The sequence below is a fragment of the Lissotriton helveticus genome, chromosome 3_2 (assembly GCF_964261635.1).
Source record: "Lissotriton helveticus chromosome 3_2, aLisHel1.1, whole genome shotgun sequence".
Classification (NCBI taxonomy): Eukaryota; Metazoa; Chordata; class Amphibia; order Caudata; family Salamandridae; genus Lissotriton; species Lissotriton helveticus.
The window spans coordinates 482,738,273-482,759,093 of record NC_136062.1 but is presented as its reverse complement, the minus strand read 5'-3'; the positions used below and the strand labels follow the sequence as shown (position 1 = coordinate 482,759,093).

The following is a 20,821-nucleotide window of genomic DNA, read 5'->3' as shown; positions in this document are numbered from 1 at the left end:
CTGGTCAGAACCCAGATAGGGTGTTAGGTGGGCCCCCGACCCTGTTAGTCATGGTGGGATTACTCAGGCATTGGAAGACCTCTTTGTGTCTTCTGGGTGTTGCCCCTAGCTACGGTAGGGCCAGGTGAGGTAGGTACCTCAGTCACAGAGAGGAGGTTGGAAGAGATACAGTCCTAGCCAAGACCTAATTTAGGTTGGACCTGTCTTTCTGGATGTAGGTCACCTCTCCAGAGGGAATGACACTGGCAGAAGGATGTAAGGCAGAGTAGGCCCTGCAATGGTCAGCCAGGCCCTCTACATCCTGTCTCACTGAATAGTCAAGGAGACTTATTAAAAGTCTGGGTCTGGTTGAGTACTCCTGGAAGTATTAGCTTGGGGGTGGTAGGATGGGAACTTTGTGTACGGAAACAGGTTTGTTGCAGGTTTACCCCCATGTTTTGCTTACTAGGTACTGGTGTAATGGCTCTGAAATGACAGAGCCCTGCTACACAGTTCTCAGTGCATGTGTTCCAACCCTTACAATGGTGTATGTTTAATTGGCTTGTTCCCAAATGGCATAACCCTACTTACTTGTACGTCCCTCGTATATTGTACCAGGGGTACCCAAGGCCTGTAAGTTAGGTTGTTCTCTCAGGGACTGCAGGACTTATTGTGCCACTGACAGTGGTACAGGGTAAAACATGGCTCCCAGTCTACCACTGCAGACTGGTAGGGTAGCTTGAAATTGCTAACTCGACTTAGCCAAGTAAGGCAATAGCAAACAAGAGTTCTCCCTTTTTAATGTATACTAGTCCTCCCCTGAGCTAGCCCTGTGGAGCTCGAAGGCTGGGAGCATGCACCTTTGCATGTTCCAGCAGGATGAACCCTAAATTTTTATTTTTACTTTGGAAAGTCTAGTAGCCCCATTGGCAAGTGCAGAGTTAGACTGACACCTCAGCCCTGCTAACTTCTGAAGTAGACAAGTAGAGTTGACCCTGTGAGGTATCAAAATATACAGTGCTTTAAATCCGATTTAATGGCTAAATCGAATTTAATGTCACTGCTGGGCCTGGGTGAAGTGCAACTTTAGAAGTTGCCACTTTAGTTGCCCAGGATTTCCAGTGCCCATTTGCAGTTGTGCTTTGGGTCTGCCCTCTAAACCGCTTTCTGCACTCTTAAGGTGACGTGCTAATGACTTCAAGGAAAGGTAACAATAGCCTGCATGGGAGGTATTACCTCTCTCTCACAAGAAGCCACATAGGTGTTAGCCCAAAAGGTGAACTTCAAGGGAGAAACCGCCTTTGGACAACAGATGGCCTACACTTCGTAGAGCGACTGCGCTATTGTTTAGGCAGACAGGCTGGCACTAGGAACAGGCAAGCCAGTTGTTAAAGTGTGTAGCCCCCTTGGTTACCACACCTCTGGGTTGTGCCAGAGAGCTCTCAACGCCGAGAGAGGGGTTCTGCCATGTTATGATTATGCGGAATGGTGCATCTTGTGAAAGCCAGATGGCAGGCTTCCAAGGTAGTGATCATCAAGAGAACCTGGTATTTCATTGGCTACTGATTGCATCTATCCTGAAGGCACTTTCGGAGCATGAATAGAGCACCCCTGAGACCCAGAATTCAGATCTTGACTGGACTGTAAGTAGGGCCAAAGGAGGACTGCACTTATGCAGTGTGGAACCAGCAAAGAGAGTCTGCACCTGTGTGGACTGCACCTGCTGAACCTTGTGGCTATCACAGACAAAGGACTGTGCCTGCTGTGTCCTGTTCATGGAGAAGTCACTTCCGTAGCCCAGCCAAAGCAAAGTGACTCCAAGTGTTACTTGGCTGACCATATGTTCACAGCACAGGGCCACAACAGCTAAGAAGGGTTTTGGGCAAATTGGTAGTCTAGAATCTTCAAGCTGTCCCAAGCCGCCACCATGCAGCACCAGAGACTTGGACCCGATGCTCAAATTTGCACCCGAGTGTGCTGAGCCCGGGAGAGTCAGAGTGGTCACACAGGAGTCAAGTTAATGGCCAGGGAAGGATTCGACTGTGACCACGATACTGGTTGACTGGTAGACCAGTGGCAACTGGACTTCGAGGGACGTTGATCCTGTGACCAGGACTGCCTGACCCCCTGCTTGGACCGAGGAGCAGCCAAAGAATACCCCTATCAACCGCATCACATTCACAGCATCCTTGTGCCATCTTCAGCATCCTTCATCTCTTGCATCAGGACCACTTCCAAAGGAATCCATTGCAAAAGATACGGCCACCTTCTCGAACAAGTGGAAGAGAGCATCGATCAAACCTCTCTTAAAGAAAACGTCTGCAGACCCATCGGAGAAGAAAAATAACAGGCCAATCTCCCTTTTTCCATGTTTTTCGAAAGTCATGGAAAAAAATTATCAATCAACAACTAACAGATTATCTGGAACAACATCAATTGCTCGACCCTGCCCAATCGGGTTTTCGTGCAGGTCACAGCACGGAGGCGGCCCTAATCGAAGTCACTGACAGTATTAGGATGTCCTTAGACAAAGGGACTCCCACTATGTTAGTACTTCTAGATCTCGTTGTGGCCTTCTACACCATCTTGCATAATATCCTGCTTTGCGGACTGCAGAAGATAGCACTGGCTTGGCTGCAAAGTTTCCTGGCAGACTGGCTTGGCTGCAAAGTTTCCTGGCAGATAGATCACAATCTGTCAAGCTGGACTCCTATGTGTCAGCAACCACCCCACTTGAAAAGGGGGTGCCCCAGGGTTCCATCTTAAGCCCTACTCTGTTCAACATATATGTGGCCCCTTTGTCCGCCATCATAAGAGCTAGCGGCTCCAAGACGATTTCTTATGCGGATGACACGCAGGCGATTATTCCATTCGATTCAGATCCTGCTGTCACTAGGACCAAGTTCAAGACCTGTATGTTGAACATAGCAGCCTGGATGAGGGACAATTTCCTTCAGCTTAACTCCAACAAAACGGAGATTCTCCTGTTTGGGAAGGCAGAGGAACTTTGGACGCCAGACTGGTGGCCCACTGAACTGGGGGAGCCTCCTTCCCCTACAAAGCAGGTCAGGAATTTGCGAGTTCTGTTAGACAGCAAACTATCGTCCGAAAATCATGTAAAAGCACTTTTGGAGACCTGTTTTGGAATCCTGAAGATGCTAAGAAAGGTATTTCCTTGGATCCCCCTGGAGGCAATAAAGACCTTGATTCAGGCGCTTATTGTGAGCAGGTTGTATTATGGCAACGCACTTCTGGTAGGAGCCAGGGAAGAGCTGTTCACTAGGCTCGAAGTACTGCAAACACCGCTGCAAGAATGATCTTGAATAAACCTAGACGTTCCCCCTCGCGACCTTTGCTCCAACCCCCACACTGGCTGCCCATCAAAAAAAGAGCAGTCTTTAAACTTCTCACACTGGTGTTCAAGGCAAGTCGAGGCTTGGGGCCAGCATACTTAAGGAAGAAGACGAGGCCTTATGTCCCCGGTCACCTCCTCGGGTCAAGCAATCAAAACCTTCTAGTGCCATGTAAGATCAATAAATCTAGAATGGGAGGGCGTTCATTTTCTTATCTTGCCCCTTTTCACTGGGACAGGTTACCGGAAGAGATACGCCACTGTACCTCTCTGGCTCACTTCAAGAAAAGCCTAAAAACCTGGATGTTTTAGGGGTTTGCTTTGATCATGGTTCCTGCTAGTGTCATGCCAAGGCGCCGAGAGAGCCCCCTGGGGATGATTTGTTGTGCCGTACAAGTGTTAAATAAATAAAAGAGCTAAACCCACTGCTTCGATTGTGAAGGTAACTGATTCTGAGGATCTTTCTGGTCTCCCTGACTGTCTTCCTACTAGAGATGGTCGTCTAACGTGACTCTTAAGTGACCACAGTCCCACTAACCCAAAAATGTTTCTAGGTGTCAAATTTGTTGAATTGCCAATGCTTGTTCACGGATGATTGAAATGCTTTGATTTACTATATCTTGTAAATTCAAGTTTTGACAAACAAAAACTATAAGGGTTGGTAATTATTACACGATGAGGTCGCACAACCACACCATATAATAATCCCCATTTTCTCACAGAACCTCACTCTTGTCCTCACATATCTCATGTGTACTTCATACAAAGCACTCCACAGTTGTCCTTTATGCCTTCTCTCAATCAAAACTGTGTTCATGCCATTGCTTCAGGACCGATTGTGATAGAGCTTCAGTCCTTGTTTGTCCATCATCCATACATCACCTTTTTCCCTGACGAGCTGATTCTGCGTATTAGGGCATCCTTTCTCTCAAAAGTTGGGATACCGTTCCATGTTGGCCAATCCATCACTCTGCCGGCATTCTGTACTCCACCTTACCCCTTTAAAGAGGCCAGGTTCCATTGCTTGGGCCCTAACAGAGTGCTCAGTTTCTACATCAGTCAGACCAAAGAGTACTATTTGGACGATCATCTCTATGTTGGGTTCACCAGAGCGAAAAAAGGCAAGGCTGTGCAGAACCATACCGTCTCCTGCTGGATTGTGCTCTGCATCAAGATCTGTAATGCAATGGTGACAAAGCAGCCCGCTGGAAGCAGTGTCGTATGCAAAAGGATGAGCTCCCTGCAGAATGTGATGAGGGGCTCCCTAAGCTCACAGAAATTCATTAATATTGGGCTTAGTTGGGGCCCCTTGAAGGGGTGGGAGCCAGCCTGCACCTCAGGGGCTTCAAGGGGTCTGCATTAAGCCCCTGTCCAGAGGGCCTGCGTGCCCATTCCACCAGGGCCAAAGCTGCTATCACTGCGTTGGCACGCGGTGTTCCTGTCCTTGACTTCTGTGACTTTGTGGGTGACCCTCCATAAGTTCACTCAGTATCTTTGTTTGGAAGAGAAGGGCACTCTCCGCTTGGCCCTGCAGAACTTTCTGGTTTGAGTCCATCCACAGCCCTCATTCCTCAGGTACTGCTTAGGTATCTATTCAAAAGGGGAGGAATCTGTGGCTAGAAGTCTCCATCAGAAGTTACTGTCCTTCAGTAATGATCTTTCTGGTTCCAACCATTTAGCCGCAGATTCCTCACTACCCTCCCATCCTCTCCCTGCTGTGGCTTGACTCTATCCATTAATAAGATCCCAAGTCCAGGAATCTGCACACTGGTCTATCGATCTTTTGGGGCTTCATGTCTAGCGAGACGACCAGTCTTGAAATCTACTGACGTCAGCGTAAGGAAGTGGTGCTCTCATAGGCTCCGCTTGTCATTTCCGGTGCGGAACAGCATCTGTGCGGAGCGCACAGCGCCTCCTCCTGGCGCACTGAGGTACAATGAAAAAGTTCACAGATTCAGTCTCACGTCTGGAAAGTATTGAAAAGCTGAGAAATCTGTGGTTAGATAGCCTCCCCCAGAAGGAGCGTTGCCAAAGGTACGAAAGACGTCTCATGCCACAGAGAGATCAGACTTACTACCAAATGATGATTGCTGATGGAAAAAAGAGAGATTCCAGACCCAACCACTAGACAGTAGAATAATGTCATGTTAATTCCCTCCCCACCCACGATTATTTAGCAACAATCACACCACTTAGTGTGCAAAAACTTTGTAAAGTTATGTCTCTGTGAATATTGTACTGCTGTTTTTTTAATAGTTAACGGTGGAATGGCTGTATGTTTATCAGTCCACTGTGCATGTAAATGTAAGACTTGCATCTCTAATAGAGCATAGGATCTCTGTGTGTGGTGTCCTATTTATAAAGTGCATATCTGCCACTGGTGGGGTAACAAGCAGACTTGATGTTTGAGTCAGATTGTGTGTGATTTTACCACTTCTTATTTCAGATTCTGACACTTGTCTGGTCTTGTCACAGCGTGTCACTGCTGGTGTGTGGTCATTTTAGAGGAGTGAGAGAAGGAATTATTTGGGCTTCATGCAGCTTTTGCTTTAAGCTCCTAAACAGTGACTTTTCGATCACAGCTGTAAGGATAGCACATCTGGATTGCTTGGTAGACTTTAAAGATAACACGCCTACGAGTTGTATTTATTTTTCCAGACTATTGATAACCTGATGTAAGCGTCTGCAAAGCTCTGGTTCCTGCCCCTATATCTGAATATTATCCCTAACCTGGTGTAAGCTTCTTGAACTGCCCTGGTCCGTGCCACTTTATCCAAATGTTATTGTTAACCTGGTGTAAGCGAATGGGACTGCCCTTGTCTGTGACCCTTTATCAGAATGTTATCCGTAACCTGGTGTGATTGGTATGCCCTTTTATCTAAATGTTATCCCCAACCTGGTGTAAGTGTCTGGACTGCTCTGGTCTCTGCTCCTTTCCCTGAATGTTATTCCTAACCTGGTGTAAGTGTCTGGACTGCTCTGGTCTCTGCCCCTTTCCCTGAATGTTATTCCCAACCTGGTGTAAGTGTCTGGGGCTGCTCTGGTCTCTGCCCCTTTCCCTGAATGTTATCCCCAACCTGGTGTAAGTGTTGGACTGCTCTGGTCTCTGCCCCTTTCCCTCTATGTTATTCCCAACCTGGTGTAAGTGTCTGGGGCTGCTCTGGTCTCTTCCCCTTTCCCTGAATGTTATTCCCAACCTGGTGTAAGTGTCTGGGGCTGCTCTGGTCTCTGCCCCTTTCCCTGAATGTTATTCCTAAACTGGTGTAAGTGTCTGGGCTGCTCTGGTCTCTGCCCCTTTCCCTCTATGTTATTCCCAACCTGGTGTAAGTGTCTGGGGCTGCTCTGGTCTCTTCCCCTTTCCCTGAATGTTATTCCCAACCTGGTGTAAGTGTCTGGGGCTGCTCTGGTCTCTTCCCCTTTCCCTGAATGTTATTCCCAACCTGGTGTAAGTGTCTGGGGCTGCTCTGGTCTCTTCCCCTTTCCCTGAATGTTATTCCCAACCTGGTGTAAGTGTCTGGGGCTGCTCTGGTCTCTGCCCCTTTCCCTGAATGTTATTCCTAAACTGGTGTAAGTGTCTGGGCTGCTCTGGTCTCTGCCCCTTTCCCTGAATGTTATTCCTAACCTGGTGTGATTCTGTGACTTCCCTGGTCTGTCTTCTTTGCCTTTACTCTGTTGTGAGGTGCACAGTTGAGCTGTTATGAAGCCTAGACAACGAAGGCGGTTGAATGTGGTTTTATCACCGATGGTGCAATTTGTGCTTCCATTGAAACGAGGCCCTGCTACATTGTTTCCTAGCAGGGTAGAGGGAAGCAACAGTGTATCTTGTCCGATATGCCCCAAATACATCTGGTGACCGGGGTTCGACCTTTGTTGGTATTGGGCACGCTGTGCTCTACTTTACGACTGTGGTGTTCTAGAGCCTGTTTTTTGTGCACTTTTGTACTGAAATGTCTGCTCTGTTTGTGTTTAGTGGAAGGTCACGATTATGCTGCATCTGGAGACGATGCCATCAGCCGGATCCAGCGTCTCATGGCAGAGGGCGGCATGACAGCTGTGGTCCAGCGGGAGCAGAGCACCACCATGGCCTCCATGGGTGGCTTTGGGAATAACATCATTGTGAGCCACCGCATCCACCGTGGCTCTCAGACGGGCGGGGAGGCCCTCAGCACCACAGCAGACCGGGGCTCGCCCCAGCCCTCCACGTCCATCGCCGCAGCCACCGAGATGGAGAGGAGAATGCTGTACGAGGCTCTACAGGGCATGTCAGGCTCTCGGAATGAAGCCTCTGACAGACAGGGCCAGACCTCCAGGCATCCTGAGGGACCAATTGAACTCAGTGACTCATCCAGGGACAGTAACGACCAGCCCTATCGCCTTGAAAGTGAAAGCTTCTCTAGCACAGACTTCAGCACTGGGGAGTCCCAGAACAGGTAGAGGCTTGCCCCCTGTGTCCGTGCTTAGTTCATAGTGCTGTGAGGACAGCCGCCACTTGGCCACCAGCTTGGCCGTCTGGGCATCGGTTTACCTTTCGGCGAATGAAGGATCGGGCTGAAGTGGTAGTGAGGGGCCACCAGCCAGGTATTAGGAGAAGTTTCACTGATTGCCTAGAAATGCTGCTTCCTGCCTTTTTTTAATTTTTTTTTTTTTTTTAGGATTTTTGTGTGGAATTCATTGATGGACCTGAAGTGATGGCAAAGTGAAGAACTAAACCCTAGGCCCTTCATTTCAGAAGCGAGGTGCCATGCGATCCTGATGGGGTCACACAGTGGGGGTCCTCTGCTGTAGCTTATTTAATGTTCATGTCTGTGTGCGGCATCATGGTTGGGCATTAGAGTCCAGGGCAAGTGGCAACGAACAGGCATCCTGAGGTCTGAATAATCGACAGTATGTTGGGTGTGGAGGTACCGTTGTTTCCCATCCTGGGTGCTAATTCTACACATAGCATGTATCTAGCAATGTTCGGGACCAGCGGAAGAGGAGGTCTACAGGGGGTATTCAGTTGGCATGGAGGTGGTCTAACACCACTCTCTGAGCCAGGGCTTCCTGGATGTATGCTTGGCTGTCTAAGATCTCTGTGTTTAATGATTATGCAATACTATCTGGATCGACTGTTCTGGACCCCGAAACAAAACTCCTGAGTTACAGAGTATCCTTTTACTGTGTAAAGAGGATAGCTCTGCCATGGCTGCCAGAAACATTCCTCGTTGGTACACTGGACTTCCACAGAGAAAGGAATAGCCCGCTTGGCATTGCGAGTATAGTCGTAGAAAACGTTCTGGAGAACCATAGCAGAACTTGTTCCTGTAAAGAGGGTGAGGCACTTCACTCACAGGGTCGTCTTACCCGCCCTGAGCATAAGTTGCTAATAAGAGTACATTTCTCGCAGTTTTCCAATTGCTCATAGAAGATAGTCCAATCACCGCAAGCAAGGGATAGATCACCTTCTACTGATTAAGAAGTTGACTCCATCATTGAGCAAAGACCTCCCCTGCTCAGACTCCTATCTTTCTCCCCAAGGCCATTCACCTAATGCTATGACATTGGTGACATAACCCTCCCACCCCCACCCTGCATCACTGGTGAGAAAAATTGTACAATATTTTACTATGTCACTAACTGATTTCCATATTCTTTATATCTTCACTCCATATCAGACTTTTGTGTGTTTGTACCTTCGTATTAGTAGGTAATAGCTGCAAGTTTTCACCTCCCCCCCCCCCCTTCATTGTACTGGCCTTCACAGCTTCCTTCCCATAGAATCCCTTTATTTGCCACTGTATCGAAGTCTTCTGGGAGAGATTTCTCTCCCTGGATGGGCATCACTTTTGGCTTTAATAAGAACAGTCGGTAGGTTACAACATGGACAGCCATTCTAAAACAAAAAAGTCACTGTACCTTCTTGGTGGATGGCCTTCCTCTACACCCTTGCACTCTCAAGTGCACAACTCATCTTGAAATGTGCAGTGTGTGGTAGAACCTTCCATGGCGTGGCTTGGAAGAGATGGGGTTGCTTCTTTTTTGGGTAGCTAAACACTGTCTTTCCAGCTTGTTAGCGTACTAGCTATTTTGCTCAAACTGTGTATCGCTAAATATTTGCTCTTAAAAGCTTTGTCTTTGCTGCTGGCACTTGTCCTGACCCTCCTTTCATGTGTATCCCAAACCTGCCAAGACAGCGTGTCTTCTCCTGCACCTCTGGGGCTCATAGTCATTCTCTCCGTGGATGGAAATCTGTGCACTGGCCCTTGAGAATGGCCTCTTTGCTAGTATCCTGATCCCTTGGTCACAGGGATGGCCTACTTCCTTTCACCATATACTCTTCTCTGGCACCTGTTGCTTGGATCCGTTTCCTGATGGTTAGTCACCAAGTTTTCGGATAAACCCTAACCTGGGTCACGTGATCTCATCTTAGCAGTATTAAAATGTTAAAACTTGAATGTTACACATGAACCCCAAGACCTTTGAGAAACCCTGTCGGTTTGACGGTGGGGAGTTTGATGAAGGTGGCTGCTGTGCAGAAAGAAGGTGGTGCCCCCTGAACAGGAACCCGACAGCAAGCTGTCGGGCAGTGATGTAAGCCGTTGCATGGGTTTGGAACTGTTCATGTAGCTTCTCGCCAGAATAATCCAGTCGCTCTGATCACTTTCAGTTTTAGTATAAAATGTGATTTATTTCCATCCCTCTTTTATTATTTTTTTTTAATTTTATTTTAACTTCATCATAGAACGTTTTTGGTGGGGAGCTGTGGGGTGGGGGAAGGACATGGCTCAACTTCAAAAAGAGGGAAACACCAAAGATCAACGTCATAATAATTAAAATCTGACAAACATCCTCACTTTGCTGTGTTCTCATTATTTACCAGTGTTTTAGTGGACTCTGTGGCCTGCAAAACAAAATCCAGAGGCGGGTTAGTCTGCCACAGCAGAAGTGCTAGTTGTGTGACTGTCACCTTGGGGTCAAAATCTTTGTATGTGAAGCCCCTGAAGAGTTAAACCCTCCCCTAACCCCACCCACACCCCTTCCCCCAAGAGAGTATCCTGCTGAAATGTTTATCAGACATCATTGAATGCTGCCAGAGTATTGCATTAGAAATCTTGTTTGTTTGGGACTCTTATAAGATGCCAGGAAAACATTTTCAGTGGCTTTCAGTGATGTCACCACTACCCCTTTCAGGTAAATAATATAAACCTACATTTCCATCATTAGATCTTTCAAAGTTTCACAGGTGTGACTGATTACCCGTCGTTTAGTCCCAGCTTGACAACCAGGAATAAATCAAGCATGTCAGCTAAGGGGGCGTGGCTACGCTGCATAGCGCGATGGCCACTAGATAGGGTAGCTCCGTCTTACCTCTCCAATCCCCCTTAATCCGGCACACAGATCCGGTCCCCATGGTTAACGAACGATAGCAGAGTGTCAGCAGACTCCTCTGAGACATTTCACACTGGCCAAGACAGCCGGGAACCGAAGTTCTCGCCATCGATAACTGCGGCCTGGATGGAGGGTGCAGCCGGGTGGTGAAGTGCCCCAAGCTGCCGCCGACGTAACGACGCACGGCTGGAAACATTAGGCGCGCAGCAGGGAGTTGAACCGGAGTCGTCGCAGACCTCGTTGCGGTGACCGCAGGGGCAGAAAGAGTGAGGAGCGGCAGAAAGACCCCACGGGAGTGCGCCCGGCACATAGCAAAGAGAAGACCAGCGGGAGGAAGCCACAGGCATCAAACATCCTGATACTGGGCGCTGAGGCGCGGCCCCTGGGAACGACCAGACCGACCCACATACAATACCCAAAAGACTCCCCCGTTCCATGTGGGATTGCGCAGCAGTGGGAGGGCACCCTCCCCCCTGAGCGACACACACCATCTCCGCAGCCGAGGTCATTGGGGCATTGGCTCCTTCTGGCCTGCATCGGCCTGTATCGGGAGGGACCTGTTCCCCTTGTGAATCCTCCGGAAGATCGTCCGCTCAGCAGTCACTTGCTCTCTCTCCCACACCCTCCACCTAAGAGACACCGATTCTTCCGCAGCCAAGCAACCTCTAAGGCCTACTTACAGCGGCCCGGATACTGCCTGCCTGGCGCATACTGACTGCACCGGGCGGACATAAACTATTTGACGCAAACCCTGAGAGGAGAACCGCCTTCGCATCGGCTGTGCGCACCGACCAGATCCCTGGCATTGATACTGTTGGCAATAAAGATTGGACTGCCTCCTGGCTGCCGCGGGATGGAGAATGAAGTCTGAAGGCCTCCAGACAACGGCGCAGCCTGGTGTAAGAAAGGCACGAACTCCAGCCATAATGTCTGGGACAAAAGGGTCCAAGGGGGTCCAACAAGGTAAACTGGACCGCTTTGCGATTCCGAAAAAGACGCCTCAGGACCAGTCTGCGAGAGACAAGACGGTGGGGGACACGGAGGAGAGTCCCCCCCGAGCTGACACTTAAGGATGTCATGGAGCCCATTTCAGGGGTCTGGTCCTCTCTGGACCAAAGGATAGACATGATCTCCGCAAAGGTGACACTTATCAGGGCGGACCTCCATAAAATTAGTAAAAAGGTAAAATAACTGGAGGTCACAACAGGAAGCCTGGTGGAGGACACTTCACAACTTCAGAGCGAGGTCCGAGAGCTTTAGAATTTGAGAAAATTGGCAGAAAGTAATAAAGGCCAAACACGCAGCAATAACGTAAGAATCCTGGGGGTGCTGGAATGGGCGAAAGGAGAAGCGCCAGACCTTTTCGTAGAAGACCTTATCCTTAAACATCTGCAGCCTAAGGGTCTGTCCAAATTCTTTGTGATCGAGAGGGCACATAGAGTCCCCCGGGGGTGACCGAAGCACAGGGCTTCCCCACGACTGCTGCTCGCGCGGGTACTAAACTTCGGAGATAGAGACTTGATTCCGCAAAATGCCAGTCGGCCCGCCGCTCTGGCTTGAAAATACTGAAATTTCCTTTTTTCCTGATTTAACCCAGACAGTTCAGAAGCAGCATAGATCCTTCCTAGCCGTTAAAAAGTTGCTACGTGATAAAGAAATAAAGTATACCATGCTTTTCCCAGCACGGCTCCGGGTGGAGAATGAGGCATGGGTCTGGTTTTTTGATACTCCGGAGGCTGCAGCGGAATGGCTGGACAGCTGTCGGGGAACTAGAGATCATAACCCCACTGAGTCAACAGTAAGACCCTGTCGGCAAGGAAACGTGCCCCCCACCCCTCCGAGATGCAGTAAGGCTCACCTGCATGGCGACCGTTTGCTGGATTCGGAGAATACTACAGGTACCAGAACTCGAACCCAGCTGCTGCCTAACTGGGCCTACAATTGACTGTTGAGGACACAACTCTTGAGACATGATACATATGTCAGGGGCTGTAAATTATTGACTTAACGGGGTGGGGGAGGGTGGGATGCCTATCTTAACCCCGCAGTTCTACTTTTAGTTCACGGTTGGGCGACAGGCACTCAGCATGGTTGTGTTTATGGGCTGTTTACTGCCCGGAGTGCAGGGGAGCAGGGAGGGGAGTTGTTGGGATGGGATTTTGAAAGTTTGTTCTGTTCAAGTTGAATCAGCACACAGATGTAGTAACGTGGGAGGAACCATTAACTCACTTAATCGACTATGGGAGAGCATGGTGGTAGCAGTATTAAACTATTGAGCTGGAATGTTAACGGGTTGGGGACGAGGTCAAACGTTGTGTGGTTTTGCAATATATCAGAAGACACCCTCCGGATGTGGATCATGACATGAAACTCCTTTCCTTTTGCGGTCCATTCTACTTGGTCAGATGACCTGGGGAGGTATATTGGCATCACGGGGAAGTGGGAGGGACACACATTCACTTGCATGTCCGTTTACGTGCCACCGGGTTTACAGAGCGGCACGTTCAGGGACCTAAGGGGCTTACTGATCTCTCTTCCAGAGGGATTACTGATGGTGGGAGGGGACTTTAACGCGGTGGTCTCCGGGACACAAGACCGGCATCCGCCTACAGATACTGGGGTGTTGACCAGATGGCTGCCTGATTTCCTGGAGGCTCTGGACCTCGCGGATGCATGGAGGACATACCACCTGGACACTATCAAGCACACGTTTTATTCTGGGCACACAATAACCTTTCTCGAATAGACTAATTGACCTAGCCTCCCAGGTCACACACATCCAAAAGGTTAGACATATGGCGAGAGGCATCTCAGATCATTCCCCAATCTAGGCTCATCTGGCAATGGGGCGGGTTGGGACAGGCAGAGTCGCCCCCATTAATCCCTGGCATGTTTGCGACCCGAAAGTACGTAAGGCCCTGCTTCAGGCTATAAACCACTACTGGAAAATACAACTGTAATAGGAGGGTCAAGGGGACAATATTTACCGACCTCTCAAGTCCACACCCCTACTTGAATCATTAGTAACAACAAACAAGAACTTGGAGGTCTATCAAATGAAGAAAAGGTCACCACGAGAAACTGACCCACACCTCTATCACGACTAACGGTGAGGGTCCATCAGTGATGAAAGAGTCCTATCAGCCCACCCATTTGGCGGAACATCGTCATCTAGGACCTTAACAGCAGGTGCTCATATGGCCAAGCTCCATTGTACTCGCTTGATGCCAACAGTTCCCTTGCTGAAAGAAGGTTGTTATGGTAAGTTGAATCATGTGGCTAAATTGGCCACCCTACCGTATCTGGTAAATCAACCATGCGGAAATCGATCCTTTCCCAGCATTGTGTGGGAGTAAAGCCTCACCTCACCCGGCAACGGCTCGGATAGAGAGGCCCCGCTCTGTCCGTCGGTACCTCCAAGTGTGACCAGAACCGAAGGGGAGGCCACCCCTTCGGTTCTGGTCACACTTGGAGGTAGGGTGGCCAATTTAGCCACATGATTCAACTTACCATAACAACCGTGCCATATAGTTTGTTATTTATTTTCTAATTTCTTCTATATAGTGAACACAATAGATGTTGCAGTAGCCGTTTTTACAGCTTGGCCCTGACGAATGCCTGTAAAACTATATACTAAAGGCAGAAACATGTTGGCCTAATTCTTAGATGCTTACCTGACAGTGATATTGTCACACTGTTGCCACATCTGTTTTAATCTGACGTCCAGGGAGATACCAATAAAAATATTTTTTCTACCTTGACCGCCATTTTAACCACGCACTTTTTCTTGAGCACTGCACCCTATCAGTACCACTCGCAGTGAGGACTCATCTTCTTTCAGCAAGGGAACTGTTGGCATCAAGCGAGTACAATGGAGCTTGGCCATATGAGCACCTGCTGTTAAGGTCCTAGATGACGATGTTCCGCCAAATGGGTGGGCTGATAGGACTCTTTCATCACTGATGGACCCTCACCGTTAGTCGTGATAGAGGTGTGGGTCAGTTTCTCGTGGTGACCTTTTCTTCATTTGATAGACCTCCAAGTTCTTGTTTGTTGTTACTATAAACCACTACTTTCTGGAAAATTAGTAGAGTAGACTCCTCCCAATTATTATGGGAAGCCTTCAACGTAGTCATACGGGATCAGGCGCTCTCCCTGATAGCTGGCGCTCGAAAGGAGAAAATGAAAGAACTAGTTGAGGTTAAAGAGGCGGTTCTCAAATTGGAAGAGGAACTAGGAGTGGAAGTCAAGCAAGAAAAGTTCCACACTTTACAACTCAAAGGGGAAGAATATAAGGCCATAGCTACAAACAGGGCTAAATCCATGGGGAGAGAGACGGCGGGTGGGGTGTACGATCTGGGAGATAAGGTGGGGAAACTGATAGCGTGGCTGGACAAAAAAGAACTAGCTTCCCGATTGGTACCGTAGCTGATAGACAGAGACGGGCAATCCATAATAGATCCCCAAGCTATTGTCGACACATTTGCAAACTACTTTAGTGACATCTATCGCACACACACTTCCTACACTGAAGCAGACTCTCAATTCCTACTTGGAGACATTGCCCTCCCGGACAGTGTTTTCCTAGACAGTGACTTTACAAATGACAAAATCGTGTGGCTGTTGGATGCCTCCGGTCGGGCAAGGCGCCAGGCCCCAATGGCCTACCAATCGAGCTTTATTAACTAGCCCCGGAGAAGCTAGCCCCGGAGAAGCTAGCCCCATACCTGCGAACCATGTTCGAAGACAGTAAAAATCAGGAAAAGCTTCCTCTGTACCAGAGGGTGGCCACACTCATCACCATTCATAAGGAGGGTAAGTCCAAAATAAAATTGCGCCTCTTATAGGCTTATCCCCCTCCTTAATGCAGAACCCAAAATTCTTGCTAAGCCCCTGGCTAACCGCCTGGTCAAAGTGATCAGTGGCATCGTACACCCCGACTAGTCGGGCTTCATGCCTCAGCGTAATACAGCATTGAATCTCCGGAGGGTACATGGGGTAATGGGAAGAGTGGCGACGATACAAGAGCCGGCAGTCATAGTTTCCCTAGATGCATCAATGGCATTCGATACTAGTGAATGGGCATACCTTTTCGCAGTCCTGGTGAAGTTGGGTCTCGGACCAAAATTCATTGGCTGGATTAGGCTTTTATATTCCGAGCCCCTGGCACAAGTCATAGTTAACAACAAGAAGTCGGAGGTGTTTGAACTAGGTCGGGGGACCTGCCAGGGTTGCCCGTTGTCCCCCTCCTATTTGCTCTTGTGTTGGAACCACTTGCGGCTTGGAATTTGGAAAGACCCGGTCATACGCGGCTTACGCTGAGCGAAATGATGGGAGGACCAAATTTTGCTATACCCGGATGATATCCTTCTATTTTTCGCCTCCCCCAGAGTATCATTGATATTCTCAAGTTTCAGTAGATTCTCTGGATATTCCATACATTGGGGTAAGTCCATTCTGTACACTCTCCACAGTGACCCCCCAATAGTGCCCAAGGTATGCCCTTTACAAGTCACCACGGCAGGCTTTAAGTACCTGGGGGTATTTGTGACATCGAACCAACACCTCCGTTACGTCCATACCTGCTTCCACCCCTGTAAAAACTGAAGCGAGACATCTCGGCCTGGAAAGCGCTTCCGCTTTCCCTGTTGGGTAGGGCAGCGCTATTTAAAATGGTGCCCTTACCCCGCTTCCTCTACGCATTACAGAACTACCCTTATCCAGTACCTTCCAGCTACTTCAGAGAAATAGAGACACTACAGAGAGATTTATTGTGGGAAGGAAAGCCCCGAATCACGCTGACTAAACTCACCCTTGTCTGGTACGATGGAGGTATCGGTCTTCCGGACCTCAAAAAATATTAGTGGGCTTCCCACCTGGCAGCCATTAACCATGGCACCTATCGCCTCATGGATGATCCAGGCTGTGCCATGGACCGCTGGCTCCTCCCAGGTGGAAACTATAATAGAGCCCTCTACTCTAGGCCGCGACCTTTCCCGCTTACTGGACTTACTAAACATTCTGTGTAGGTCTGGCACGCGGTAACAAAAAGCCTAGGATGGGACGAAAACTGACGCTGGCGACATTGCCCTGGGACTCGGAGATACTCTGGGATCTTTGAAAATCGAAGGGATTCGACAAGTGGGACCTTATTGGGATTTCAACTGTCGGAGATCTATAGGCAAAGGGAGATGCAATGTCATTTGCGACCCTGCAACAGAAACACAAAATCGTGCAGACAGAGTTTTTTCGATATCTCCAGATCTGACATAGCTTACAGTCCTATTTCCCCAAAGGGTCCACTCCCCCACAATACACACCCCTTGAGGATAGACTACTCGAAGGCCATCTGCCAGAGAAAACTGTCTCACTCACATACAAGAAACTGATAAACAACACCGGGACTTCCCCCAAACTGTAAGAGCAAGGTGGGAGGGAGATGGCCTCGAACTGGATGATGAGTAATGGCAGGAGGCTCTCACCTCTGCATGAGAGGTAGCAATTTCGGCTAGACTGAGGCTTGTTCAGTTGAAAATATTGCATAGGATATATGTCACTGGACCCTGCTTAGTTCACATGGGGAGGTACAGGGAGGAGAATGTAGACGACAATGTGGTAATGAAGGCACATTAATGCATATCATGGGAATATGAGTTCATCCAGACGTATTGGCAACGGATACATGCTGTTCTTAGTGAGGTGCTCGAATTGGATATCCGACCCGAGGCGAAAAGGTGCCTCCTAAACGTGTGGGAGCCCACAGATCTAAGTAGAATGGGTAAGATTTGGGTCACTCTAGGCCTCATGGTGGTGAAACGGAACATAGCTCAACTGTGGGGGGCCACGACCCCGCCAACAGTAAAGAACTGGAAAAAGCACATGGACAAGTGCATGTTCCGTGAAAAAACAGTATACCTCGCTAGGGGCTGCCCCACCACAAGATTCTCCTATTGAAGATCTGCCATCACCATAATTGAAACGTTCTAGGTACTCTCAGCTCAACCCATACCATGATTAACATTGTGTCCGATTGTCGTTTCCCCTCATGTATAATGTCAACTTGTTATACGGTATCTTGCTGATACGTGTTGATTAATAAAAAGAATTATGAAAAAAAGCATGTCAGTTAAGAATACTAGTGCAAGAGAACTTTAGTTTTGCAGCGGAATGCAGTCAGACCAAGCAAGACTCCTTTGAGGATCTTGGACTTTTGGAGTGAAAAGGAGAGGCCTGAAAAGTCAAAGGTGGCACAGGGAGAGTGGTTATTGGCAGACACACAGCACTCCAAGATGTGCACACCCGCAAAGCCTCAGGATCGATGAAGGTTTGAGACAGAACTCTTGGACTGAAAGTCTGCAAAAACACCCTCAATGCTGAAACAAAGATATACACTGGTCGAAATACAAGGACACCACTGGGGACAAACCTTTGGAAACTGACTCCACTCCAAAAGGGGATCATGATCGGGAGAACAATGATTGAAACCGGAAAGAGAGCACTCCCCAGACCAATACAGGAAGCAAAGGGCGGATACACTAACCAGATTCATTCTGGGCAAGAATGTACCTTCTGGCTTAGGTCCTTTATGTCCCAATCCACCACATGTGCATATTTAAAGCCCCCAGGACCTCAGGGGTAGCATTTGAAGACTCATGGTGCCAGGCAGAACTCCAATGGGAGGATCCAGTCCAGGTCCAGTTGCCACTGGGCAGCTGAGAAGTTCCATGAACAGGCTTCTTACAGCTTGCTGTGCCTGTGTAGCTTCACCAGGAGGTCTGCCGTATGACCCTTGGAGTTCACTCCTTTGTTCTGGGTACAAGAGGGAGAACAAGTCCAGTCTTCTAGGCGGTTTCAGCCAGGTTCTGATCTTCCACAGGTTCAGTACTGTTCTGAAGTGGGTACCTATAGTTGCCTCAATTCTGCCTGAAATAATCTAGTGGTTGGGAATGGCCCTTGGGGACACCTAGATCAATGGGGTAAAGGTTCCCGGGGCTAACCATACCCTCTTTGGACATTTTCAAGATGGCGGAAGTCTTCACTCACACTAAACCTAGGCTCTGAAGGTAGGGTGTGTGTGTGGAGAGTGTACCGTGATAATCTTTGTCTCCTCCCACATCTTAAACACTAAAATCCCTTTTAAGGCGGGCCCTGTACCCCCAACAAACTTAGAGACAGATGTCTGGTAGGACAGATCTCAGCTTCACAGCAACCAGGCACTAGATATACACACATTGTTTTGGCATCTGTGTCCCTATTTTGAAGCGCGGCCTGATATCATTTGGGAATCAGTGGAGTGGTGGAGAAGTGTGGCTCAATGGTTAGAGCGGTAGACCCTGATGCAGAGGTCTAGCCCGGGACCAGGGTTCAATTCCCCGCCTCGGCGGGTCTTGGGCTCAAAATTCCACGGACCTGATAATTCTCGCCTCGGTGCCTAGTCTAATCACGGGTCCCACTCTGCGACTCTGGGCAATAGCTTGCTTAATCTCCACAACGGCCCCCACAACGCTAAGGATGCCTGGCTTCCACCTTGGGGGTGCCCAGGAGTGGACACCTCACAGAGAAAGCCAGGATGGATTCCACAGCGGTATTCGTACAAGCGCCTTGAGACCCTTGCGGGTGAGTAGTGCGCTATACAAGTATCAATTTACATTTACACCCCTGCTCACCTGTCAAAAAGGTATTTACTCTCCAGCAAAAGAAGGGTGCAGCCTGGTGTGAGCCACATCTGCTTGTGACAGGGTAAGCCTCTTTAAAGTTAATCAAGTCCTTTGACCCAGCCCCAGGACATCCTGTCACGGGCACAATGCCGCCCCGCATCCAAGGCATTTTGTACCTGTCGTGGGAGCAGGTAAGAGCAAAATGCAGATTTAGCTTTCAGTGACTTCAGGCAGGGCAAAGGTGACTTTTTAAAAGTAATCTTTCCAAAATACTTATTACAAATTCGACTTCACTAGTTAATTGGGCTTGTAATACATTTTTCAGAAAGCCCACAAATTAAATTTGCAGCTGTTTCATAGCTGGAAATAATATTTATTAACCTTAATATTGTATCCTAATGCTTTTCTATGGAACAGGCAACAGTGAAAACATCTCAGAGGTGCTAGTCACTGTAAGGGCTTGTTTACCATTAACCTTTGCATGTCCTACCTTTAAATATCATTCCGCTGCCTTAATGAGCAGTAAGTCTTACTGAGGGGTGACTTACAAATATTTAGAAGGAGGGTTTTGGGCCTGTCAAAAAGGGTTATTTTGACAGGCCATGTTTGCAGTTAAAACCTGCACATCCAGGTCCTACTGTCATGTTTACGTGTCACTGCTGTGGATGGCACAAGGGGTGCTGCAGTCCACTTGTGACATTTTACTTACAGGTCCAGCGTACCCCATGGTCCAACTCCTGTTCAGTATTGCCTGTGACCCAACCAAATTACTTGGCAGCACGTTAGCTCCTGGGAACCCAAATTTACTGTCACAAATGTTCTGGAGAGTCATCGTTCAGACTTTGACCAGCAAGGTGAACCCTAAAGCTTTACCTACTTCTCGTCCCGATAGTGAATCCAAGAAGATTCACAATAAATGCGAAAGTGTTGTCCTCTGCCAGTTTGTCCCCATGTTAGCTGAACGCTGTTTGACTCCTCAACTCTTATACGTAAGCAGTTGGGGACACGGTGAGCGAGACGTTGCCCACTGTCCTTGAGGCCTTTTGGGCTTCATTTTCTCAAACCCGTACACAACGGGCAGGTCTGGATACTATGGACTGTGTCTGCCATGCCATAGCCTCTCGCTCTCCGGTGCATGGATGCCTACCACCAGTTTCTCTGGAAATGTGTTACGTGTCATTGGTAGATCTTGAATTTTACGGAGCTAGGGTCTTTGGAGGAAAAGTGGATTCTGCGCTAGTGCACTTTAAAGATTAACAGACTACGGCCTGCTCACTTGGATTACTTTCCCTACTCTACAGTTCCACCAACAGTACCAGAAAATCTGAAGGTACTTGAGGGACCTTACCTACTGATACAGGCAACTGCAAAGCCTGTCCATCCTAGTGGCAGTGGCCTTGGCAACCAGTAGATTCAACAGTCCCTGCCCGCTTCCTCATCAGCAACAGAAACCACAAAGCCACTT

At 48.6% G+C, this 20,821-nt stretch overlaps 1 protein-coding gene across 3 annotated transcripts in view; it reads left to right on the top strand.

Annotated features, from left to right (window-relative positions):
- Positions 1-10,159, top strand: part of AMBRA1 (autophagy and beclin 1 regulator 1) — a 581,139-nt gene extending 570,980 nt beyond the window's left edge. For all 3 annotated transcript variants that reach the window (XM_078684411.1, XM_078684412.1, XM_078684409.1), the window contains one exon: positions 7,302-10,159. In XM_078684411.1, coding sequence (XP_078540537.1) covers positions 7,302-7,765 — 464 coding nt within the window. In that variant the 3' untranslated portion in view covers positions 7,766-10,159. The remainder of the gene's footprint in view (positions 1-7,301) is intronic.
- The last annotated feature ends 10,662 nt before the right edge of the window (positions 10,160-20,821 follow it).